Source organism: Lonchura striata, chromosome 5 (genome assembly GCF_050655825.1).
Source record: "Lonchura striata isolate lonStrDom1 chromosome 5, ASM5065582v1, whole genome shotgun sequence".
NCBI lineage: Eukaryota > Metazoa > Chordata > Aves > Passeriformes > Estrildidae > Lonchura > Lonchura striata.
Genome location: NC_140707.1, coordinates 37,767,148 through 37,793,272, shown reverse-complemented (window position 1 = coordinate 37,793,272; position 26,125 = coordinate 37,767,148). Strand labels below are relative to the sequence as shown.

Genomic DNA, 26,125 nt, shown 5'->3' with positions numbered 1-26,125 from the left:
GAGACAGACTGAACTCGGTATTTCCTGTAGTACATATTTACATGACTCTTCACATAGAAAATACAAGGACAGCTCCAAGAGATTTGGGTTAAGCTGTGAGTTCAGCTGTTCAACACATCAGTCACCAGAGCTCCAGATCCCAAGGGAACGGGAAGCATATTATGTACAGCTGGGTACCAATGCTGCACTATGTACAGCTGAGCACAGAACAGAGGTTTCATAAGGCTCCCTAAAGAACAAAGGAACAAGGAACAGTGCCTAAGGACACGGGCTGTGAGTACCTAAACTAGAAATGTGCAACTGATCCATTTAACCTGGACATGTGTGGCTTCATAGATGTTTTGACAAGCAAATGCTTTCCAATGTTAGTTACTTAGGGGACTTTGATATCCATGCACAAATCTCTGCCAGGTCAGCTAATAGACAAAGCTGACAATTACCCTGTACAGCAGGTCTGATTTAAGAGGAAATGGGACATTTGACAGAATTTCACAATATTTCAAGAGCAGCAGCAGACAGAGAAAACCAGAGGGATTTTTTAGGCGAGAGCTTGCTCTCTTACACATACTCTCTCCTTCACTGCCCAAGTATGATATTGGCCTTATCCTGCTTCCCAATACCACAAGCATCCTTAGTTTTCAGCCCTTAATGCTCCATTCTTACCAGCCTAAATAGTTCACCGAGTTCCTATCCTCCTCCTCCTGTGCACACACATCATTCCCTACAGGTATCTGCTATGTGTTCTCACTGGCATCACGTCCATCTTGGCTGGGGCAGTCTTCAACTGCTCTGCGGGTCTTGTGTCCCTTCCCCTGGTAGATTGTAGCCAGTCATAGGCTGGTGGCTCTGCTCCAAAGATACATAATCCTACCTTCTTGTCAGTTCTTCCAGGGTCTAACCCAAGTTTACATGTACACTCCACAAGTAAACCACTGTTTCTGCCTGGACACGTGCTGAGGTCAGCAAACAGATTACTGAGAATAAATCAGACAGAAGACCTTGTTCTCAGGTCCCATTCCTGGGCTTCAATTGTGACTTGCACAACACTGAGCTCAACTTATTAAAGCAATGCTCAAACAATGAGTTTGTTTTTTCTTTACTTAAGGGAATGATGCCAGCATGATTTGGTCACCACTAGAAAATTCAAGCCGAGAGAAAGCAGATCCCGTAAAATTTTTACCTGCTATGCTATTACCAGTCTTCACTGAGCATGTTAAAGAGCTTTAATGATTTAGAACTTGGGCAGAAATGGGTAGATTGAGATGGAAATCCCATTAGATTTCAAATTTTAAAATAATTTTGAGAATTCAAATAATAGGTCCCCCTAAGTAGCGTTTATATGTTTTAGAACATAACGTTATGGGGAAATTATCTCCTGCAGCAGCTAAACAGCTCTGGGTGAAGCTTAAAAATAATTTTAAGCAACCTAGTCTGAAACAGGCATTCATTTGTGCTCAAATGGGTGAAATCTGGAAAAGTTTTTAATCTTTTTAAATGCCAGGGTATTCTAGCTGCAGAAGTAAGGCAACCTCAACAACAAACACTGTTGAAACTCACTACCCTCTGTCCACACGTGTTACACATAACCCTATGAAAAAATTACTTTGTGATTTCTTAGAGACAGATGCTCTCACAGGCTATAGTCATTACTAAAGATTAAAGATAAAGAAGAAATTCCAAACATAAAATCTTTGAGATACAAAAAAATTCTGGATATAAAAAAAAAATTATACTCATATTTACATATCAACTTATATTAAAATAAACATAAACCCAGTAAAATACAAACAACACAAAATGAAATTACCCCCTTTTACCAGAGAGCATCAAAGATTCCACACTATGCAGCCATAAAGCTTAATGCAGCCATCAAGTACCTTTGTTTGAGTCTCACAAAACAAGAAAGCCACGAGAAAACAGGGACAGAACTAAAATCTCCCCTAACTCTGGGTGCATATTCACAGCACCCAGACTTTTATCTTAACTCCAGACTGTTGCTGAAAGATGCAATTTCTCTTCACTGCTCCAGCCTCCCACATGTGTTTCTACTTTCTAGCAATCACTCACCCATGCAATGACTCAGATCAGCTGTGATCAGGAAAACAACCCCCCCACCAAAATAAATAATCAAGGTGTCACAGGACTCTCAAGCCCTTCCAGAGCACTGAGCCTGGCAGTCACACAACCTGCTGAGCCAAAGCAAGAGACAGGACAGGAACACGTGGTGGTGGGAACGGAGATCCTTCCCTTCTGCTGCAGCTTACAGCCAGAGACCAGGGAGCACAAAGCAAGCAATCTGTAGCTGCCAGCTCTACAGACTATGCATTTGAACTCTCTGTAAACACATATTTGTATCCTGTTTCATTTAGGTACAAAACAAAGAACCTGGTGAAGGAAAGCATAGTTTCCTATCTAAAGCCCAGGAGGAAAAATGGACTCACAGCTGTTCTAGATATTTTGACCTTAACTCCAAATTGCAAACACTAAAAAAGCTCTCTCAGCAAAACCTGTGTTTGTCACTACAGTCGTACACACAAGTGCAACAGCTTGCATTTGAATGATAAAGTACCCTTAGGAATGGATGCTCTGCTCCACAGGTATGAAAATTGTATTTTTTTGTACCAATAAAATCATCTTCAAACTACATTTCTCTAGTAACATGTTTGACTTCTGCTGCTCAGAAGTCACTGTGGTCCTAACATTTATTTTCCCCATCCTCTCCTCTCACCCACTACTAGAAAAATGCATGCTGCATTTGGGAAATGCCTCTCCTAAATTATTTTCCATGAAAACAAATTACGTATACAAAGACAAAGCTGTAGAAACACCACTTAATGGTGCTTGTCCCAGAAAAGACCTGCATCTTCTCAGTCACAGAAAACTTTAGAGAAATGAAGACTCAGCAATAGAATAGTAGCATAAATACAGAATGGAGTGGCAGGGCTGTAATGGGGAGCTACAAGGGAGACCTGTCCAAAACAAAGCTGCTACAACAATCCAGAAAATACAGGCAGCCCAAAGGGCTATATCTCATATTCTTTGCTGTTGCTATGAAAAATCATTTTTGCAGACAGGATGTAAAGCTAATGCAACTCCTCAGGGACAAAGACATTAAAGACATTGCAAGAATGAGTGGGTGGGAAAGAATCATGGGAGGATCAAGACCCTGGAGAGGGACACTTCCACAGCTTGCTGAATCTCAGTGAGATGAGCTCAGACACAGAACACAGAAGTGCAAGGAGGTATGTAGAGCTGGAGGAAGCAGTGGGTGGAAAGAAAGGGGGAAGTTGGGTTTTTTTTATACATTCTAAAATTTGCCACACTTCTCCACCCTCTCAAATAACAGGCACTTGGAGAACAAAGGAAGCTGACTTTTTAGAAGTTGCCTGTTTGTTTTAGGAACATGTACATGTGATAAAGCAAAAATACTGTAGTCATTAGCAGCAGACACATCATACAACAAAACAGCTTCTACAAATACAGGCCAGTAAAGTACTCACCAAAGTAATCAAACACCAAAGCCAATACATACAAATCAAGTACAAGAAAAGTCTTAATTTTTTTTTTTTTTAAATCAGCTTCAAAAATAACCCTGCAATGTAATAATTGCAATAATGTTTTCTGCTTTTCTGCCAGTTCCCACCACTCAAGCTAACTCCAAACCCAATCTGTCCCTCAATTTCAAACATAGTCCCTCAAAAGTAGGGAGTCAAGAATATCAATCCCTCCCCTCTTGCAGAGGCTCTTTCTGAAAAAAAAGTATATGTGTGGCATCCTTCTGTGGCAGGATGTGTACCAGCAGTTACTCCTACTGTCTCTTGGACTGTCACTTCCCAGGATGTGACCCACACCTATGACAGCTTATAAGTAAGGCAAACATTTACCACTTGTACCTGGGGACACTTTGGGCCATCTAATGGCACACCTATGCAAGCACCATGCCTACAGTTTATATATAAATCCTGAAGGAAGTTTAGCCCAATGATTCCCTTGGATGTGAAGTCTAAAGATTTTATGGGGGAAACTTCAGTTAGTCAGATTTATCTTTTCTTTCCATTAACAGTATCTCATACAGTGCCTCTGACTCCTGTTTATTGGCAGCCTTGGCAGAAGGATTTTGAGAAGATGCCATCTTTGCACTTCTTGAGTGACTGACCAACCTTGGCCAACAAAGAAACAAAGAAACTATGCAGGGCTTATTCTCATATTTGCAAGTCTTCAGAGAACACTGTCACAGGAAAATGGGTTGAGGATATACCTGTCGAGAAACCCAGGCTGCAATGAGAAGAGCACTACGAGTCCATGCTGCTCATCAAAAATGGTAGAGAATGTCAAAGCTTTCAGCCATTACAGCTTCTGCACTTTACTGACAAGTTAAGGTACCTCCAACCACAACTTCCCAAACACAGCATCCCTCCACAGCACCAGCCTAATATGTATCCTTATACCTGCTGCTGTGACCCATCAAAGTCAAAGTGCTAATAGTATGAACATCCTCACTTTGGGCAATGCAGAATTATTTTATATGTAAAAATAAAGTATCAACAATCAAGTACATTTATCTAAGACCCATTTTCAGTGTTTCTCATTATTCTCATTACCCAGTACCATTTTGGATATTTCTCTTTAAAGTCAAAACTGTTCCACTGTGTCTTACAAATGGGAGTGCACAGCTGGTCAGCAATCCTTCTACCAAATTCAGAACAGATGTTTATAAATAATTCTAAACTCTCTACTGAAGCCAAGTACACAGAGTTCAGCAAGACAGCATGCTGCTATGAGACAGGCTGCTCAAGTAATTTTTTGTGGCTCCTCCCAGCAGTATGGAGCTTTCATTGGCTCTCATAATGCCTAACAAATCTGAAAGTCAAAAATCAACAATCCTAGTGATTACTATTATTCTTGTGTGGTTTCCTTCATTCTCCTGTGCAAATACTATATAGCAATAAAAAAATGAACATTTGTTGCAGATATAAACATGAGGCATCTTCCTTGATAAATCCAAGTCAGAAATACTCCTGCTGATACATCAGTGCTTTGAATTTTGGAATGGTGATGTTTTCTTTTAATGTAGAGACATAGACAGGAGGAGGGAAGAGGAGAAGAAAAAGCCATTTTCATCTGTCACACAACCAGCATTTAGAAAAGCATGGAATAAGAGGATTTAAAACAAAGCTACAGTCCAGTCAGTGCAGTTTCATCCACCCTTGATTTCACAGATGTTTACTGAGCAATGACATAGCAATTTAGATTTTTGTATCAAAGGAATCCTGTACAAATGCCATATTTTCCACGCAAACCAGAATGTGGATACAGAAGTCAGTTTTCATTCCTTGAAACCAACTAGTATGTGAATGGCCCATATAGGGATCAAACCTACAACCCCAGTGTTATCAGCACCATGCTCTGACCAGCTGGTCTCATCTCAGGGTCATGCAGAGTTCTGCTCTTTTAGGAAGCTAGAAAATCTGCCCTTTATCAAACCATGAAAACCTAGTTCATGCAACTTCAAGAAAAATACATCTGGGAAAAGCTGCTGATGCCATACCCTTTATAAAGTAACAGATGTGGCTTATGGAAACCACCTGCTAATGCCAAGTACAGATGCTAAGAGAAAAGAGCAGCCACCTCAATGATAGCTTACATGAAAATTTAAATAATAGACTAAGTAAAAGAAAATAACTAATTTTACAGAGGGAGGAAAATATGTCAATATAACCTTAACAGGATATACAAATGTTAAGATATATTTGCTTGGAAAGGGACTTTCTTTATAAAACCAAAAATAAAATCACAACTTTTCTTTTAAAAATCCTAGTTCTGCTGTGGAAAAGCAGCTTGGAATCATGAGCAATGAATAAACAATGCAGTTCATAGAGATTTTCAAACAGCAAAAGACTTGGAGGCCTGAGACATCTCTCTCACACATACCAATCCCAAGACCCATATTTAACAGAGGGGGACAGAGGAACAACATGTACTCAACTACCACAGCACATAAAAGTAGTAGATAAAGTCTGCTATTTCTTTACATGTGAGAGGATAACAGCATCAAAGTCACAAGGAATATATATATGAAAATATACAAGAAGGAGAACAACAAGCTCCAATCTGCTATTGCTTTAATTTTATTTTGATAAAGCATTTAACATCTGCTATGCATAATATTCAACAAATATTTTCTACAAAATTTACAACAAGTTATCACTCTTGTCAGCAGTAAACCACATTGCTGTATCCAAGTTCTTGTGGTTATACACGAACACATAGAACAGCTGATAGCACAGTCTATAAAACAGCAATAAGTCTTCCTTGCAAAATAATCCTTCCTTTGTTTACTACAATTGGATTATAAAGAACAAAGGAGATAGGGCACAGCAGAGACTAGTTAACAAAGTAAAAACCAATAGTGACTTACTTAATATAATTTCTAAAATGATCTGAAAGTAATTTAATTTTCCACACAGCTTTCCTTTTAAATAGAAATGGATTTAAAATACTCACATCATGATACACCCATCACTTGAGCTACTTTCTCTGCTATGGTCAGCATACTGCTTAGGTCAGCCTCCCACACCAAGCCATTTTCTGGAAATTCTGGGTGAGAAACTTTCCCTAAAATTCCCTCCCAGGCATGGGTTTGCTCACCTGAGCTCTTAGGACCTCAAACTTAACTCCTCTTTCCCATTCTATCTTCAAGCCTCATTAACTGCTTCATTCCAGGAAGGCAATTAGAGGAATATGTCGTGCAGAGCAGCAGTAATGAGGAAAACAACTGTAGCAGCTCAGACTGTGATAGTGAACACCTGCACAGCTGGAAGTGTGGTTCAGCTTTGTCAGCTGGGACTGCCCAGACATTTCTTACTGCTTTCATTTGCCAGAGTGTGGAGGACACGGTCAAGAACTCCTGAGGGGACTGTGGAATACATAACTGGCCAGGAGGCTTCAGGTTACAGCTCAGAAATAATGCAAAGCAGAAAAAAGGCAAAGGACAGCTTTTGGATTGATTAATCTGTTCAGCAACTCTTTCTGGTGACATGCCTGTGAGGGTCATAGAGGATGGGAAAGTTCATTTGTGAGTCAGTAAAGAAACCAGGAAATATTCTCTCGAATATCTCTCCTTTTCTGGGCCAGAGAAGCAGGAGAAAAGTGGAGATGATATTTTTAACAGCAGAATATATTTTATGTTTTGCTCAGTCCCGTACAAGTAACTCCCAAACTTCAGGGTACTATCCCTGAAGCAAAGTATTTTAAAGTTTCAAAAAGCCTTAGAAGGCAATTTGGATGTCCCAGTGTCAAGTACTTAACTAACAACATTATAACTTCACAAATGAACCAAACAAATTTGCCATGAATGACTTTACCCAGGTCTCAATTCATGAAGAAATGTAATGTCTTCTAGTCACTGGTGCATGCTAAGAAAAGAATCCTATAGGAATGCATGAGGCTCTTTGTTTTGGTATAGAGCATTGTTTTTTTAAAGTTCTTCTTTCCTATCTCTGACCTATGCAGCAGTTCTCAAACTACACTGTGAAAAGGGACTGAATCCTGGGTACATACAAATGTGCTGAGTCCAGCTGGATGGAGGCCACAAGATGTAGTGGATCAGGGAGGGAAAGGCACAAGGCAGCTGTGCTCCATCCTGGTCCCAACACGATACTGCTCTGATCATGCTGGTCACTCCCCTCCCAGAGGGGCTCCATACACAGACTTCTCTCTCTCTTCCTATATAACACAGGGCTGAGATTCTCAGTAAGAGCAATCAGCAGCCGCAAGTAGGTACTAGAATTGTGATGGGTTATCACAGCAAAGGGACAAACATGTTTGAACCTAGCAGAACATGAAAACTAGCATTTGTTTCTGCTGGCTTACACAAAAAAGTAAAAGGACATGTCCAACACTGCAGGGGTTCCTGTAGCATACAAACACCCAATACAGTATCAAGTGAGCTACCCAAGCACAAGGAGAGCCCTGGACACAGTACTGAAATACCTGAATACTTTCTCAGCCAGCCACACCATTTCCAAATCTGGAGGGTAAGGTTTCCTATCACAGCATCACAGTGCAGTGCACTGTTGGCATCCTCCACAGAGCAATCAAAAAAGAAAGAGGAACAACCTTCCCCTTCCACATAGTTACGTGCTAGCATTCAAAGTGTTTCCATCAACAGCTTCTGACTGACAGCCAAAAATAACATTACACTTTCCTTACAAAAGTCTGACATCCAAGAGACCAAGCATTAAGATGTCCGGAAATAAACCATAAAGAGATTTCATCAGTTCCCAGCTCCTGTTTAATACCTGATTATTACCTCTGGTTATAGAAAATTTAATGTACCCGTTCAGGCTTCCATATTTCATTCTAATGGGGAAACATATTTACACAGAGCAAGTATCCATGTAACCACAAAGCAAGAAATCTTTTTTAGTATGTAGAATAGTAAATGTGTAATAAAGACTTTAAAATGCTACTCCAAGAAAAATATTTGACTGAATTTACAATCAATACTATATTTTGGTAATAAAAAAATAATTTACTCTGTTACAGAATGACTGATAGCATTATGAAGAACACTGGCTACAGGCTGTTTAAACTTCAGGCAATGGAAAAACTGCATTTTGTGTAACCATGCTTGCTTTATATCTGAGATAGATTATTTGTCCATAGTTGTCTATCAAAGAACGCACTGTGATGCATACAGATGCAGAATAAAAAGACTGCTCTTTGTCTTGTGCTATATAACAAGAATTTTGACAGCTCCCACTTTAACATTTTTTTAACGTCTGAATTTTCAGTAATTTTTCAGATGCAAAACCAGTGTTCATCTGCCATTGTAAATTAAATGAAGAGCAGCAATGAGGAAGTTTGCATGGTAGTCTAGAAAAAAACAACTGACCCATGAGTTCTAGCCTTTTCCTGGAGCTTTCCAATTTCTGGTACTCTTAAAAGCCAGGTTTAGTATTTTTGGCTAGAACTGAGAGTGTACAAATTACAATACTTCAATCCAGTTGAACTGAATTTTTTTGCTGCAGGAAGTCTCCCCTTTAAAAACACCTAAAAGATAATAGAAGCTGAGGCAATGGGTACCCTGTTAGGGCAATTGCTGAGGGTGTGTATAGAGATGGCAAGAGGTTTGTGTGAAGACAGTGTGAAAATAGCATAAGAAGGTGGAAGAGAGCAGACCTTTAAGCCCACTGAGAATTTTTTTCCATGTCTATCAAGGTTACCCAAAGCCTTCATATATTTGGTATTTGCCTCTAAGTCATTACATTTGAACAATTTAGTTCAAGGTTAGAAAGCAAGTTCTCATGTCAAAGCCTTCACAGAGAATATACAACCACTTCCTCTTCCCATTTATGAAATATAAAAATCCATCTTAAAATGCTTTTGCTGACCTCAGCTGAGGCAGCACAGTAGAAGGAGCAATTGGCCTATTGCCTTTGGGTCAAACACGAGAATGGTTTCTGCCTCCCTTCCCAACCCATCCCATCTGTTACACCATCATGAGGTGATGGAATTCATTAACAGTTTCTCTTTCCATTAGCCCCTGAGTTTCCACTCTCACCTTCATACAAATATTTCTGTTTCAGCCTCAGATTAATTCCTCCCATGTACAGGAAGCTGCCCACCTCTCTAATCCTGCCCTCATCTCCAAACTACATTGACCAAATAGCTGGCCCACCCTGACTACACCAAAGGTTTTCCTGTTTATCACACCTTATCGGACAGTTACAGGTGCTGTTTATTTCTATAATGACATATTCACTATTATTTGCTATTTAAAGTGACCCACACCAGAAAAACCTTAAGACAGATGTAGTGCAACATTTCTCACCAAGCAGGATCTAGTGAGAGGGAAGGTAATGATAAAAATCAACTAATATATCCACGACTAAAGCAACACCAAGCAATAAAAGGTTAAACTTAGCTTACTTCAATGCTGCAACCCTTCTTAAAATAGGCCAGTATCTATTAAAATCTGTTCCATTCACTGCGGTACAACAAATCAGAGCTATATAACCCAAGTATGATTTTAAACAAAATTATGGACAGAGTATTTTTAAAATCAGTCAACTCTGACTTAAAGGAAAAATGTGTTGAAAACCTGTAAATTAGTTTGCACATTTCCCTTTTCTATTAATACTTGCAGGTTTGTTTTGGTTGGGATTTTAAATTTTATTCAAAACTCTCTGGTGTCTTTTTTGAAAAGAAAATAAAAAATGCATAGCCAAATAAGAACAAAAGACTCCAAAATATGCTAGTGTACTGCCGGCTCAATAACTAGGCTAGTTTTCTGGCTGGGCAACTCTTCAAGAATCATTTTCTCTACTGCATGAAAGAGTTATTTATCACAAAACTCCATGCAGTCAGAAGACAACGTGAGGGACTCATGCCAAAAAGAAAGGCAGCATCAAATCAAATACTGGCCCTCAGAGCTTGTACCATTTTCCAAATCATTCCTGTTTGGAGCGCTATAGCATTTCTTTAACACGGGGACTAAATTACCAGCTGCTGACATTGGGGCTGCACGCTTTTTCTTTTCCGCTCCAAATTTCCAAAGCCTGCAAGGTTTTAAGCACGTGTTACATACAAATAACACCAGAGCATTGTGCTACGGCATCTTCTTGTTTGTGGGAGTTTTTTCCCAGCTGTAACATGTAGCTTTTGGGATTTCCATTGGAGCCAAGCAAGCCGGGGAGGGAGCGGAGCTGAGCGACAATGGGAATATCCGGCTCTGCCTCCCGCTGGAAAAAACAGCAACAACAGAAGGGGAAGGGAAGACTCCTGGCTGTGTGACAGTTGTCCTGTTTCGGGGAGCTCGGGAAGAGGGAAGCCAGCCTAACAGCTCCACTGGGTGACTTTTCTAAGCAAACTTTCGGAGCTGTTTAGCTGGGCGGCGAGAGGCTGCCGCCCCTCCCGCCGCGGGTCCCTCAGCCCGGCTCAGCCGCCGCACAGGCGCTCCCGCCCGGCGGACGGACCCGCGCCCCGATCGCCCCCGCGCCCCGCAGCCGCCCGCGCCCCCGCGCCCGCCGCACCTTTTGCTCAGAGGCCGGACCCGCACGGCCACCTTGACGTTGGCCATGGCTCGGCTCACGCCCAGCAGCTGCGGCCGCCGCGCCCGGCCCCGCGTCCCGGCCGGGACGGGGAGGAGCGGCAGGAGCGGAGCCCGGCCCGCCCCGCGGGGGAGGGCAGGGCGGCAGAGAGCCCGGCCCCGGCAGCCCCGCGGAGGGAGCGCACGGAAACTTCCCGGGCAGAGAGCCGGCGTTTCGGGGAAAGCCTGCCCAGAGCAGCCGTGCGCAGCCTCTGCAGCATCCAAACCGCGCTGTTCCGCCAGACAGCTGCCCCGGAGAGCGGCACCCCGGGGAAAGAGACGGCGATCCCGCGCTCCTCCTCAAATTCCTTTCTGCAGCAGCAAACCAAGCGTTCAATGCCAGCCCGATTAAGAGTGATGCTCCTAAAGCATCACTAGGGCCGAGCACTGTAAGCCCTCCACATTAATTTGACAGGAATTTAGGGAAGGCAAGTATCCCTTCCTTATTAGTGCTACAGGAAAGGTCTCAAGTGTTTTAGATTCCTTTGGAAACATCCAATCTTCATGTGGGTTGTACTTAGGATCTAAAAGGAAATTTTGAAACTTCCAAAGAACTTTAATTGAAATCAATATGTAGCTGTTGTATTGATTAAAGTTTTGTACTTAGAGCAATACAAAAATTACGGAAAGTTTGTTAAAAATTTCTTTTAGAATACTGTCACTGTAAGCTACTGGTGTTACAGGAAGATGCAAGAATGAGTAGCATTGGCATAAAGAAGATGCCAGGCTCAATAGGCAAGTCTTGTTTGATTTTGGCAATTCCATTTGCCAATGCAAATGCAAATTTTTAAATAGACTTCTGGTTTTGCATTTCAAAAGATGATAAACTGAACTATATCTGAATATCATATATGAGAGTTTTAGAGTTCTATGTTGTTTTTATAAACAACCTCTGTTTAAATTTATTTTAACTGTTTTTTTGTACTTTAAGTATAGTTCTTTTCATGAGACAGTTTGCCTTAAACTCCAGAAATGTTTTATCTAAATGAAGAATGTACCACATTTCAGAAGTTTTACCAAGTGAAGAATTGGATCCATCCTTGGAACCCAATACTCCATTCACCACAGACATGCTAAAATGAATACCTACAAATTGTTAACCACTGTATGCTTCAATAGATTTATACCTTTAAATGACACTAAATAGTTAATTGACACATCACTGACAAATGGCAATCAGCTAAACTCTACCAACTCCACAGTCAACTCTTCAAAAGTAGATACAGTAAAAGAAAATATGCTCAACTCTTTGGGATATGGCAAAACCATGTATTTCAGAGTTACAATGAACAAACCGACTACAATGTTTTCATTGTGCTCTAAAATGATTAAATTAAACAGCTTTAATGTGCCTAATCTAAATCATCACTGTAAGACATTGAGAGTGAGACACTAAGCCTAGAACAGATGTAGAGGACGTTGATTCACAAAAGACATAGAATCAATTAGGTTAGAAAATACTCAGGTCATCGAGTCCAACCTGTGATCATCTATTGTTCTGTTTTCTCCCATGTCACAGAATGTGCATTTTCATTAAAAAGGTCAGGTTCTCTGCAGTTGTGTGGAAGACCTTCATTTCCACATCTGAAACAACAGTAACCTAGGACTTAGGACTCAAATCCTGTAATGATGTATAGCAAGTGTTGACACAAATACCCCATTAATGCTTGTGGGACTCAAACACCAGTTTATATTCTTAGATTATACCTAGTGACATTTTGCTTAAACCTAATTAAAATTGTTTCTATCCTTTTAACTTTTCTCAGCAGCAGCAAAGGAACACCAGCTATAGCTTACACAGTATGCTAGAGAATTGTTAAATTGGATGTCTTGCATTCACACTCTGCAGAATGTAAAAGATTAAAATGAGATTCTTACAGAAGTTCAAATATAAAATAGACCAAATACAAGTAGGTCATAACAGAGTGTGCTCAACAAAGAGCCAAAGATTTGTTCCTTAATTCTGGTTTAAGTTTATACGCAATAATCAGATAAACTCGTGAACTTGGTGGTACTGAGCCACCCAGTGGTTACTTTGAGAAAGCAGAATGCTCGTTTCAGCAACAGAAATCAACAAGAGGATGTTCACATAACAAATAATACAAAGGTAGAAAGGAATACATCTGCATCACTTCAGTCTTCTCAGCATCCTGAATACAAAACTGGGCACTCTCCAAAGACAACCAGCTATCCTGGATTACAGATGTCCTGCCAGTGACATTCTACCAACCCGTGTCTTCATGAGGGTTACAAACTGAGACAATCAATGGTTATGATAAACTGCCAATCTTACTTATGGAACAGGAGTTTTATTCTAAGTGGGACACTGAAAATCAGGCAAACAACAAAAAAGAGGATCCAAAGAATATATTTATCACTACCATTGAAGCATGGTTTGCAAATTAGTATACTTGCCATATATCAGCAAGTACATTTCCTGCTTTCCCACAAGACCACATCAGTCATAAAAAAATGTAATTTAAAACTAATTAAATTTCTTGATTGGAACTCCTATAGAAGCATAAGCTTGGACCAAAGACTTTGCTCTGTAATTTTAATTACTAGATTTTTAAACAAAATTAAAAGCAAGAAACCGAACTTTTGAAATCTAGTGCTTTTATTAAAGTTTTATGGCAACATACAAAATACAATGTTTTATCAAGATGCTTACAAAAATGAATAAAGATACTATAGTAAATGCAAAAAAAAAAAAAAAGAAACTATCTTCCATTGAGGATACCAGCTCCAAGGGACTTCTATCCAACTATTTCAGAAAGGAACTCTTTAACAGGTTTCTCAGTACCCTGTCTTATTAGGAGCTATTGCTCATTGACCTTTTTTTAGTAAATAGTTGGAGAACTGTTACTTAATAACAGAACTATAACTACCTACAAAGTCTCTGTTGAATTAAGAGACCTATGTTGCAGTTTTCACAGAAGACCCTAAGAATATAGCTCTTTGAGTAGTCATCCTATTTGAAGAGAAGGATTGGTTAGGTTAAAGATAAGCCGAAGTCCAAGTCAGCAGTATTGCATACATTGCTAGAATACACTTCCTTTTGCAGTTCTTCCCATTTCAGTATTTGCTCTGTCAGCTCCTCCAATTCTATCATGAGTACCTCTGTTTTAGACAAAGTGGTATCCTGAAACATAAAAGGGTTGGATTTAGTCTCTATACATCCTGTCAGTCTATCAAGACATAGAAGTAACTTAAGCAACCAAACAGCACTGCATTTTTCATGCTGGAGAAGACAACTGGCTCAATTCTTTTACTACTCACCATATTGCTCATCATATGTGGTATCTGAGGGATGCTTCTCACAGCCTGCAAATGGCTTTCAAGCTTCTCAATGAAAGTTACTGCCTCATTCAACAACTCTACTATACACCTGTAACCAAAAATGAGCTCAAAAGTTGTGCTAAACAACAAGAACTTAATACTTATAAGTTCTTTTTCATTGCCCTGCTTTTCTTAGTCCCTTTTTACAGCTTTATGCAAGTTCCTAAACATCTAATTAATTTTTATGCAATTTCACTTCTTGTGTGACTCTTAGCAACAAGCAGGGCAGGAATTACAGAAGTGAATTCCTTCAGTACCTGGGCTAGATTTTTAGACTGTAAGAAGAAGGACTATGCATGTCTGGGAATCAGTCACATTCAGTTCCAAGCAAACAACAGTGGAATGAAGACACCCAGTGCTAAAGTAACAACTCCTGCTTGGGAGAAGCATAACAAATCCAGAATGTAGCACATTTATTTAAAACAATACATCGCAACTTGTTCTGTAGACTTCTAAAGACCATACCAATAACCTAAGTAAATACTCATAAAATATGTATCATTACCTTTCTATTAATTTATCAATGAGTAAACTACCAGCTTTTAGCTGAGGTTTTGCTACGATTTTTTATGTCTCTTCTTATCAGTGGAAAATTACTGAAAACATGATTTTTACTGTCTGTTAGTTCAAATTAATTTGGCCTCCTGTAAACAAGAAAAAATATTTTCTGTGTACCTACTTGTGATAAGTTGCCTCAATAGGCAGACTTTCTTGACTTCTGTGTCTGATCAGCCTCTTTCTGAGATCCCTCTTCTCTTTCAGTATGGCTTCCAGGTGTCTGTTCATATCTTGCAACATCTTGCACTTTTCCCCTATAAAATAAAATTGCAAAGTTGAACCTATTGTCCTGCTAAAATGAGGAAAATTTCTCCTGAAGACAGAAAGGAAAATACTGACCTATTGCTCACATTAATCTGAATGACTTTTGTTGGAGCATATATGATTTAATATCACCATACACTCAAAGTCACAACACCTACTTTTTAGAGATAGATATGATTGTTTTACATTATCTATAGTTTTAAGTAAATTCTCTGTGAGATGAAGTCAACTACACCATAGCACTGAAGTCTCACAACAGATTTCACTGATCTAGCACAACAGTAGCAAGCTAGAATGTTTTTAAGCACACACAAAATCATAGTGGACAGAGTGTGCAAAAATAAAGAAATCTATGCACGTACTACCCAGTTGTTAAACTAAAAATGTAGCAAATTTGGGGGAATAGAGATGCAACAGAAATACACTGAGTTTCTGGAAAAGAAGCAGAGTAGCACATGCAGGTCAGTGGTTACTGATGATCTCAGAACTGATGATGCACTGACCCTGGGGAGCTGACCACACCTCCCACACTTTTGGAGAATGAATTACACACAGACCTATGAGAGAGCAGAGTGCAAGCTCAAATAGTATGGAAACATGCTTTTGGTGTTTATAAAACACCTACCACCTCTAACAAGTTATTCAGGGATAACTGCTGCAATAACTTCTAGAACTGTCATGTATTCAGATGAAACATTAATCTGCTGCTAATTTAAGACTCTTGTTTTTTCTATGGTACAACTCCACTTACCTAAGTAAAAATGGTGAGTAATGTCTGCTGTCTCATTCTCCAACTGCATAATTTCAGTTTTCAGTTTTATCTATAACAGCAATAACATCAAATGAAAATGCATGTTCAACATACTTATCCAGAAACTGCTGACTCTCCTGGGGTGGAGGAGGAAGTAAAAAAGGAGAAAGTAGCAGCATAGGGAGAGCTAGTGTGTGAAAGAGAGTGAGCACTTAGCACAAGAACATGTTGCCCTGCCCTCTGGAGAATTTCTACTACTAGGTGGGGCTTTTTTGGTCAATAAGAAAAAGACTGTTTAAAAAGACCAATCTAAATAATTTGGAGATTTGTGCTGGAAAAGACAGATCCTGCAATTCATTCCTAAACCACAGAACTTACGATAGAATGGTTTGTGTTGAAAGGGCCCTAAAAAATCATCTAGTTACAAGCCCCTGCCAATGGGCAGGGATATCATCCACTAGACCAAGTTGCTCAGAGCCCCTCTAACCTGGCCCTGAACACCTTCAGGGATGGGGCATCCACAGCTTCTCTAGGCAACCTGTCCCAGTGTCCCACCACCCTCATAGTAAAGAATTTTTTCCTAAAATTGAATCTAATCTAATCTAATCTAATCTCTTTTATTTTAGTTTAAACCCCTTCCCCCTTGTCCTAGCATTTTCTGCTTGTGGAAAAAGTCACTCTCCCTCTTTTCTTAAACCCCCTTTAAGTACCAGATGGCTGCTGAACAATCCCTACTCTCTGAGTCTGTTTTTGTAGGAGAGGTGTTCCAGCCTTTGGATCATCCTCACGGCTCTCCTCTGGAACTGCTCTAACAGGTTCACTTCTTTCCTGTCCTGAGGATCCCAGACCTGGCCACAGCACTCCAGGTGGGGTCTCACAAGGGCAGAAGAGGAGAATCCTCTCCCTGGCCCTGTTGCTTTTGGTGCAGCCCAGAATGTGGTCGGCTTTCTGGGCTGTGACTGCACATTGCTGGGTCAGGTCCAACTTTTCATCCACAAGAAACCTCAAGTCCTTCTCCACAGTGTTGCTCCCAATGAGTTCATCTCCCAGACTGTACTCATGTCTGGGATTGCCCTGACCCAGGTGCAGGACCCCACATTAAGTCTTGTTGAGCCTCATGAAGTTCTTGTGAGCCTACTTCTCAAGCTTGTCCAGTCCCTGTGGATGGCATCCCATCCTTCTGCTGTGTCTGGTGCTCTTCTCCTGCCAATTCCCTAATCACTGAATAGTCTACTCTTCAAACCCATGTCTCTCCCACTTACATCTCTTATAAAGCAGTTTCATAGTCTATATAGTGTCTAAACCAACATTATAAAATACAGGGCAACAGCTGATTAAAGCAGTACAAAATGTCTGAGGTCACTGCCTGCTAACCAACAAAACTGCCTATAGAGACACGTTTTTGTATACTGAAGTCAACTACAAATTCTTCTTTATTGTTCAGTTTCTTGAAAAAATTTCAGGTAAATTTTCACTTTAGTCAAGGGTGCAGCCTACTGAATCCTTCTATTTACACCTTAAATTTTTGTTTCATAGTTTTGTTTTCTTTATGACAACCCAGTCCACTGGGGAAATAAATGGCAACTGTTAAACAGCTGAACTGTCAACAGACTCCTCAAAACACGAAACAACGTGGCATGTGGTAGTCTGGTGTTTCATCGGGGCCCTGTATTACCTCCGGGTATTGAAGTGTTGAGCGTACACTGACAATAGTAAACGCTGTACCTCGTTGATTTCAGCTTCCATGTTGACCATTTCTTCCATCTCTGAGACTTTTGCAAAGCACGGCGTTCTTCTGCAAGTCAAATCCAAGGTCTCCTTTGAAAGTAAGACAACAGGACAAATGCAATCAGAAGCAAGAACGTGCCGGGCAAATGCTCCGTAGTGGCTTGCAGCAGTTCCAAGCTGTCGCTGTGCCCCGCGGTACCTGGCTCACGGCGCCCGCCGCCACGCACCGCTCCAGCAGCGCGGCCACCGCCGAGCGCTCCCCGGGCTGCCGCGGCCCGGGCGCGCCGCCGCCCGCCTCCCCATCGCTCTCCACGCTGAGGCGCGAGCCGCACTCCAGCTCCAGCTCGGAATCGGAGTCGAGCTCGGAGCTGTCCGCCCCGCAGGGCTCGGGCCGGGGTGTGGGCTCCGGGGAGCGCTCGGAGGCCGCCATGGCGGGCGTGGCAGGAACGGCGCCGACACGCGTCCGGTTCCGGGCGGGAAGGGCGGAGCGCGGGGACGGGCCGGGGCTCCGCCGCCGCGGAGCGTGTGCCGGCGGCGCCCGGGCAGGTTGGTTGGTTGTGCCGGGCCGGGCCCGGCGGCCCCCGGCGCTGCGGGGTCGGGGCCGGAGCAGCCGGGCGGGGCCGGGCGGGGCCGGGCGGGGGGACCGCGGCCCGCCGCGGGTCAGGGCTGGCCTCGCCCCTTGCGGGGCCCGCGGCCGCGGGGAGCGCATCCCCTGCCGCGGCTGCTGACGTGCTGTCCCCAGGCTTCATTCCCACCGCCCGGCTGCGAGCCCGGCGATAATCCGTGACCCGTGCGCCCTGGGATTAAACCCCGCTGGGGTTACGGAGGTGGCTGTCCGCTAATAGGCACGGCAGAGGAGTCCCTTCTCTAAACAGAGTACAGGTCTCAAAAAACCCAAATAAAACAGTAGCTGTGTCGGCAGGCCAGCGCTGGTAGATGCCACAGAAATCACAGCCGGTCTCCGTGGAGAATCTCCTTACGCTGCGGGGCCTCGAAAGAGGGAAAGTACAGAAATATGCAGTTTTCTCACCTAGTTTTAACCGTGCTTGTTGCATAGTTTCAGTAATCAAACTGCTGTAGGGAAGATATCTTAATCTAGATAAACCTTTAGACTTCTAGGTTTTAGTTATGAGGGAGGTGAAAACACAGTAGTGAAATGGTTCATTGTGTCAGAGTGCTTGTAGAGTTGGGGACAGTGCACATAAAATGACTTTTAAATTTGCTTTATCACAGAGTCTTTGGATTGCCGTTCTCTAGCACAGAGTAAAACTGGCTGACACCATCACTTGAACTCTGTGTGCTTGACAGAGAACTGTTGCCATGGGAAATAGTGCACTGAAAGCCCACCTTGAGACAGCACAGAAAACTGGTGTGTTTCAGCTAACAGGAAAGGGACTTACTGAGGTAATGTACTGGGGGGGAACATGGCTGTTTGTGTGTATGACTGACACTTTCAGAGAGAAAGTCCCACTTGTTGTTTTAATGCACTTTCATACATGTATTTCTTATAAGCAGTCATGAAAAATATTTTAAGTTGCTTTTTTTTCCCATTCTTGCTTGACTTGTCTTCTAATTGAAGATTTATCTGTCAGGGCACTTATATGAGCCTATACTTTACAGTGCAAATATGTTCAAGAAATACTAGTTATGATGTTATGCTTTTAGAAAATGTCTGTAAACTTGAGGGGGAAAATACAAATTTTATAACTGCATTGTAACTTAGAAAGATACTCCACAATCTGTCACATTTAGGTGGCACTTATAGTGTGTTTAATTGTAGTCATATGAATAGTTTGTACAGGCTGTTCATTGGGCTGGCAGCAAGCATCCTGAAAGTTTATTATATTGGAAATTATCTTAACTAAGACTCAACTGCAGAAAAAAAATCAGAATGTCATGGACCCAAAAATAACTCTATATTACAGTAACTTTCCAAGCCTTTTCTAACATGCCTTCTTCCACTGTCCTACTTCCTGTCTTCACTTTTTCTCTGTCAAGCCAAAGGAGGATCAAAACCACTGGCTTATTCATCAGGACTCCTTGATGGTGATTGTCAGATTTTCCTTTTATTCACCTGCGTGCCAAGACTCAGTACCAAAGTGGTACAGCATGTAAATAAGAATAATGAAAATGGTATACATAATTATTTAAAAAGAAAAGCAGGACAAAAATTTTCACATCATACTCTAAATATAGAGTTATTAACTGGCTATAGAGTATTTTAAATGATAGGCATGTTTAAGAGGAGCAGGTAAGAGGATGAAAATGTAATATGTGCAATTTTAGTTATTTTGATGAAAAACTACTGCTTCTAGATGTTAGTGTTTTCTTTATACACCCTTCCCCCTCCTACGATGAAAAAAAAAATTAAAAATACATGTTAAATCAATTTGCTAATCACACTGTGGTGATTGGGCACTGTGATACATATGACAGTATGTAACAGTGAGACAATTAAAATTTTAACTGTACAACTTGAACATTCAAATTTGTATCAACTCTTTAAATGCTGTATCTTTTTCCCCCAATAGTTTCCTGAAGATCTCCAGAAGCTAACAAGCAACTTAAGGACAATAGACTTGTCGAACAACAAAATAGAGCTCTTGCCACCTCTTATTGGAAAATTTTCCTTATTGAAGAGCCTTGCTCTGAACAACAACAAACTGGGTATGCCTGCTAATTAATATCTCCACTGATTTTTAAAACAATAACTCATTTTCTCTATCAAAAACTAAATTTAATTATTTAACTCTCACAAGATGTAAATGGGGAGTTTAGTCACCTAAACTGAAATCTTTGGAATTCAGGTGCAGGATAAAAACCTCTAAATCATAATTCTACAAAACTAGTTGTTGTCACTTAGTGTATTACCAGTTTTACAATGACACATGAGTACTTAAACCCATAGAGGTTTTGTGCTGTGACTTAACCTGACATGAGTGTTTAACAGTGCCAGATGGTTTAGTACTTGCCTAGAGAACAGTTAATGAAGATGACATGCAGACAGTGTTGCTGGCCATGAAGCTGTTGTTATTGTTTCTGTTAAACAAGCATCCATCATTATGGAAAAAACCACAATGAAGAAACTAGGGGTTTTATGCATTAATTATTTATTTTCTGCCTTTTTCAAAAAACAAAGATAATTTACAAACCTGCTTGACTCTACAGTGCAGCTCAGGAGTGTTAGAGGTTATACACATGTGTAGGTGTAAAGAGGGATGAGTGGATGCTAGCAGACCTTACCTGCTGATGTTTCTATGCTGGTATGACACAGTATGAATTATCTCCTAACTTATTTCTATAAGTTGAGTAATACCTTTAAAGGGCAAAGGTTAAGCTGTGAATTTTGTGGTATTTCAAGTGTCATAGAACATGCTGGCAGAAGGTTCCTAAGGACTACTGACAGGTTAAAATCTTTTGAACAGTGATTTCAGACTGTGACTTGGAGGTCTGCCTTGTCTGCAGATTATTTTAATACATTTATGGATGATGGTTAAGAAGCATGTGTTGTCTGTGGGCTTAAGTTTCTGTGCAGGGATCTGTGCCTTCACTGGAAATTGGGGAGGTAGTGAGAAATTACTTAATATAGCACTCTCTGCAGAAGCGTATTTTAATTAAATAAGTATGAATGTTTAATGCTTTTTAGCTTATATGTTTTTCGGTCATTTTTCTCTAGCTGCTTTACCTGAGGAGCTGTGTAAACTGAAAAAACTGGAAACACTACACTTGAATGGCAATCACTTGAGGCAGCTACCGGCTGCATTTGGACAACTTTCAGCTCTGAAAACCTTGAGCCTTTCTGGAAACCAGCTTCGGACTGTGCCTACACAACTCTCTGGTCTTCGCCATTTGGATGTGGTAGATCTTTCAAAAAACCAGATCCAAAATGTCCCTGACACTGTGGGAGAGCTGCAGGCTATCGAACTCAATTTGAATCAGAATCAGGTCTGGTAACAGATGTTGTGGGAATGTAGATTTAGGACTTAGTACAGCCGTGGGAACATAAGATGAGACCATCAAAACTGTATAGTTAAAGACATCTCCTGGACACAAAGCAAATGAGGAATCATATCTGGATTTTCTGTACCAATACATCCAACTGCCTCATTTGGTGAACAAAAATATCCTGAATTTAGTCAAGCAGAAAATTATTTGAACAATTCTTGAGTAGGAATGTGATAAAGAGATGTGTAGATTGCTTGTCATCATGGAATAAAAAAAGTTATTTTGATTTTTGATAATTTGTTACTTATGCATTGCTTTTAAGTACTTGCTATTAATGTAGTTTATATGTACAATATGGTAGATGGTCTGTGTAAGTTGGAAACAGATCACTTAATAGTCATGGATCACTACCGTTTTAATCCCATTTTTCTTTTTATTTCCACAGATTTCCCAGATCTCAGTGCAGATCTCCCACTGTCCACGCCTCAAAGTCTTGCGTTTAGAAGAAAATTGTCTAGAACTCAGCATGCTGCCTCAGAGTATCCTCAGTGATTCCCAGATCTCACTGCTTGCAGTAGAAGGCAACCTCTTTGAAATCAAGAAACTCAGAGAACTGGAAGGTTATGACAAGGTTTGTGTTTTGTTTTGAGGTTTTTTTGTCTTTTTTTAAGAAACTCCTGGTGAAGCCCTTACTCAGAATACTAAGCATTTATGCTGGTGAATAAAAGCACCAAATAGTCTGTTGGCAGTGTCATAGCTACTGGATTCATAACTAACCTCTGAAAACATCTCCAGGAGTTCTTCAAAGATAACTTCCTTGTAGGATTCAGGGTCAGTGTTCTTTCATCAGCATCTTTTGAAGGATAGCTAATTATGACAAGTGTGTCTTCACTTTGATGCAACGAAAAATAAGGGATGCTTTGAATGATGCAGCATTTGTTAAGTATTTAATATTAGTTCATCCTTAACACTGGAGATCTGATCATTAATCTGAATTGCAGCAAAAGTCAGAAAGGTTTTGGGGGGGGTCTTTGAAATTAAAGGTCTATTACCTATGCCTGGCATATAAAAATGTGCTTTAGATGCAGAATGTTTTTGAGTCTGAGAGCAGCAGCTCAGCTGCTTTTAGTAGTAATGAATCCTCTATTAATAAAAAAAAATTAATAGATTTTGTTTTGTTTTCTTTGTAGTACATGGAACGATTTACAGCTACAAAGAAGAAGTTTGCATGATCACTATTCTGACCCTTATATTACTAGTAAGAAGACTTAGAGAGTAGAAGCATCTGCTTCACTGACTTGAACCAAGACTGATGAAGGAAATGATCAGAGTACTCATCTTCTAGTAGTCTGAAACAGCCTGCTAAGACCACATTTGAATAAACTTGAACTAGAGAATATAGGTATTGAACTGATAAACCTGCCCAGGGGCCAGTTTTGAGTTTTGTGCCACAATAGATTTTAACACAGTACATGTTCTCCTTTGTCAGGGCTTGTTCTTTCACAGAGAAAGGGAACAAGCATTTCAAAGTTGCCAGTTCCCTTTTGTCAGGAAGCTGGCTGTTGATTTGCAAGAGGATTATTTCTTCTGGAAACATTTTTCCATGATAGCATGTGGAAGTTCTGCCACCAAAACACTAGGTTTTGCAGAAAGCACTGTTCTGCAGAGAACTTTTGCAAATAAGGTTTTAGTTTATAACCTAAGTTTTGGTTTTTTTTTTTAAATGAAGCACAAATATTTGTGGTTAAGTTAAATGTTTTATTAACAGCTTCCAGTAAACAAATTGTTGTTTGAGCATCCTTAATTTATATTTCACTCTATAGGCTTTCTTTTCCAATAAGCAAGAATTGCACTAGAGTCCACTTTTGCTTGAGCTGCATCAAATAAAAATTAGGTTCATCTTCAGTGTATTCAGGAAAAATGTATATTGCTAGAAAATATATCCTTGCACTGACTCTTTGTGTACAGACCAATGCTGAAGGTTTTAGTCGTCAGCCCACTGCTGCTGCCTTATTACCAAAAGCACCTAGAAAGAGCTAAAAATGTATGCAATTATATAACTTATACTGAAAAGGAAAATGTACTTGTATATTTTAGTAAATTATTTTCAAAAAATCAGTTCAAATTTATTTGGTGTAACTGTTGTCATTTTATTTAGTAGTACTAAAATGTCACTGAAAGCCCTCACTCAGCTACCTGAGTCTGTCAGTTGGTAACAGATACTCTTCAACATTACACCCATAATTATGATTAGAAATAAGTGGTTCTTTTGTGAGATGTGCAGAGAGGTATTTATTTCCCTGACCCTGTTGCCATTTTATTTCAATTCTTATATAGTAGTACCTAGAAGAAGAGTGTTTTAGGGGACATCAGCTCCTTTTTCAAAGGATGGATGTGATTCATCATTTAACAGTTGTACTTGAGACTCCCCATTCCAGCTATTATTTAATAAAAAAACCTACTAGCTTGTTGACAGAAGTATCTGATAGCTGACCATGCTTATGAGACTACTTTGTTTTGCAAGGCATAACCAGGGAAGTGCTTTAAGAACATCTATGCCTTACCATGATGCAAGGCCCTGTATAGTTAGAAATCTATTCAACTTCATACTAATAGATTCCAGAATAGGACATGCAAATTGAGTAATGAATAAAGCCTCCACACTTGTTCTAAATTTTAGCTTCTTGATACCTAAATCTCATTTGAAGTACTAGCTTTTTTTTTTCCTAGAGCTTTGCTGTACATGAGACATCAACAGGAGAAATTAGCAGTTAGCAGATTCCCCTTCAGCATTCACCAAAGTGGTCTATCATCAATATGTACACATCTGGCAATACTGTGCTGCAGTGACAATCTTACAATCCCACAATTGTAAGATTGTGGGAAGAATTTCTTTTTTTTTTTTGATCACTAGTACATTTAGAAATCTTTCAATTGCTCATTGTTAATCTCCTTTGCTACCTTGGAGTTATGACAGCTATCAAAGCATTTTTAGAGCAAAATGGAGAAAGCACCATGTAAAATACAGATTGGAACTGAGTTAGTCCTAATTAACTAATCTTGTTCCAGAACAGAGGAAGATTTATTTCTGTTGCAAGGAAAAAATAGCTGGCTGATGCCTTGCCTGTTTTAACTCACAGCCATGAACTGTGACTAAGTCGCATAGTAGAATGCTGTTCTAGGTGTTTCAGGACTCTAACCTATTAGTAGTTTTATATTGGGACTTCCTGTTTTCCCTTCTCATTACCCCCACCCTACAAAAAATGAAGCTATAAACCAATTTAATTTCTGTGCACAATTATGCTTGCAGCTTTTTCATTTTGGAATTGCTGACATAGAACATTACCCTAGTTAACAATATAAACCAATTGTGTATTTTTTTTTCAGACCTACATCCCCTGCTCTCTTATTTTCCATTGCAGTAACACACATTTCATCCATCTATTCCACCAGCATTTAGACACTGCATTGCTTCAAGCACAGCAAAGGTGAATTAGCAACTGCAGGTCATTGTATGGTGTGAACAGTGAGTTGTTTCACCATGCAGCCTTCAGAGAGCCAAGTTCTGCTAGTAGCTGTACAAGTACTGTATACTGCAGTTCATAGTACAGTTACTGCTCTGCTAAAAAGCTGTCTTTCATCAACAAGCAGACAAGCTTGAATTTATCAATTATTGTCTTTAAAGTATGGAAAGGGAATGAAATCTTGAAATCAGAGGACAGAGTTGAACAAACATTCCAGAAGGAGGTATGATCAATCAAAACTGAAATTGAAAAATCCAGAAAATTTGAAATTGAGTGACTACAAACAATTGTACTGAGATGAAATTTGGTGTAGGGAAATAGACCAAAATTTGCTAAAATTATTCCCTTTGAAATACCTAAAATCAGGAAAGAAAGGGGAAAAAAATGAAGAGAAACAGAAGAACTGAAATTGCAGGAAAAGAAACCAATACAACCCCATGGGACATGTGCTGCCTCCTCATAATAGAATATAAGCAGGCTGTTCCTATTTACTGGTAGATATTGGATAGTAAATTAGAAGTACGTCTTTCAAGCAATTCCCAGGTATGCTAGTCTTTCTTGCAGCTCAGAACTGTTGCAAGTCAACGGAAGTCTCTACTTCCTCCCATACCTCCCCCCCTTAAGAGTGCTTTGGGAATCTGAGGCTGTGGCATGAGAGAAAATACAATTTAAATTGCTTCAAAATGAAATTGCATTTGCAGTAGGTTAAATCATTTCATCTACTGAACTAGTTATTTGCTAGGCATCTGCTACCAGTACTTAACTAGAAAGTTTTAAGTTACTTTACTTTGTTCCTTTATCATTCTCCCATGGTCTTTCAAAGAAGAAATGGACACAGTTCATAGTCTGCATTTAGATTATTATGCAGGGATCAAAATCAGAGTGTTAAAGATCACAATATTCCTCTCCTCCCAACCACACCTA

The 26,125-nt window shown here is 40.2% G+C and overlaps 3 protein-coding genes across 6 annotated transcripts in view; 1 reads left to right on the top strand and 2 right to left on the bottom strand.

The window, feature by feature from the left end:
- The window catches only part of STARD9 (StAR related lipid transfer domain containing 9), a 102,209-nt gene extending 91,026 nt beyond the window's left edge, over positions 1-11,183 (bottom strand). For 3 of the 4 annotated variants that reach the window (XM_085581869.1, XM_085581870.1, XM_021533516.4), the window contains exon 1: positions 11,037-11,183. In XM_085581869.1, coding sequence (XP_085437995.1) covers positions 11,037-11,083 — 47 coding nt within the window. In that variant the 5' untranslated portion in view covers positions 11,084-11,183. Of the gene's footprint in view, positions 1-6,648; positions 6,734-11,036 lie in introns of those variants that run through there. The other variant, XM_085581871.1, reaches the window with a different exon arrangement.
- Positions 11,184-13,693: 2,510 nt separating this feature from the next.
- Positions 13,694-18,198, bottom strand: HAUS2 (HAUS augmin like complex subunit 2). Its single transcript, XM_021533614.3, has 6 exons — positions 17,932-18,198; positions 17,730-17,822; positions 16,005-16,074; positions 15,111-15,243; positions 14,372-14,480; positions 13,694-14,234 (listed from the first exon to the last, which is right to left on the bottom strand). Exons 1-6 carry the CDS (start codon positions 18,160-18,162, stop codon positions 14,085-14,087), a joined length of 786 nt encoding a protein of 261 aa, XP_021389289.1. The 5' UTR covers positions 18,163-18,198; the 3' UTR covers positions 13,694-14,084.
- Positions 18,199-18,207: 9 nt separating this feature from the next.
- LRRC57 (leucine rich repeat containing 57) lies at positions 18,208-23,806 on the top strand. Its single transcript, XM_021533513.4, has 6 exons — positions 18,208-18,278; positions 18,966-19,136; positions 20,264-20,399; positions 21,409-21,677; positions 22,123-22,308; positions 22,868-23,806. The coding sequence occupies exons 2-6, from the start codon at positions 19,053-19,055 to the stop codon at positions 22,907-22,909; spliced, it is 717 nt and encodes a 238-aa protein (XP_021389188.3). The 5' UTR covers positions 18,208-18,278; positions 18,966-19,052; the 3' UTR covers positions 22,910-23,806.
- Positions 23,807-26,125: the final 2,319 nt, after the last annotated feature.

Excerpts from the sequence above, each read along its gene's own strand:
- HAUS2 (XM_021533614.3), bottom strand. The coding sequence starts at position 18,162 with ATGGCGGCCTCCGAGCGCTCCCCGGAGCCCACACCCCGGCCCGAGCCC. Across the intron at positions 15,244-16,004 it reads TACTCACCATTTTTACTTAG|GGGAAAAGTGCAAGATGTTG; the intron begins GTAAGTGGAGTT and ends TTTATTTTATAG. Across the intron at positions 14,235-14,371 it reads CACATATGATGAGCAATATG|GATACCACTTTGTCTAAAAC; the intron begins GTGAGTAGTAAA and ends TTTATGTTTCAG.
- LRRC57 (XM_021533513.4), top strand. The coding sequence starts at position 19,053 with ATGGGAAATAGTGCACTGAAAGCCCACCTTGAGACAGCACAGAAAACT. Across the intron at positions 21,678-22,122 it reads TCAATTTGAATCAGAATCAG|ATTTCCCAGATCTCAGTGCA; the intron begins GTCTGGTAACAG and ends TTATTTCCACAG. Across the intron at positions 22,309-22,867 it reads AACTGGAAGGTTATGACAAG|TACATGGAACGATTTACAGC; the intron begins GTTTGTGTTTTG and ends TTTTCTTTGTAG.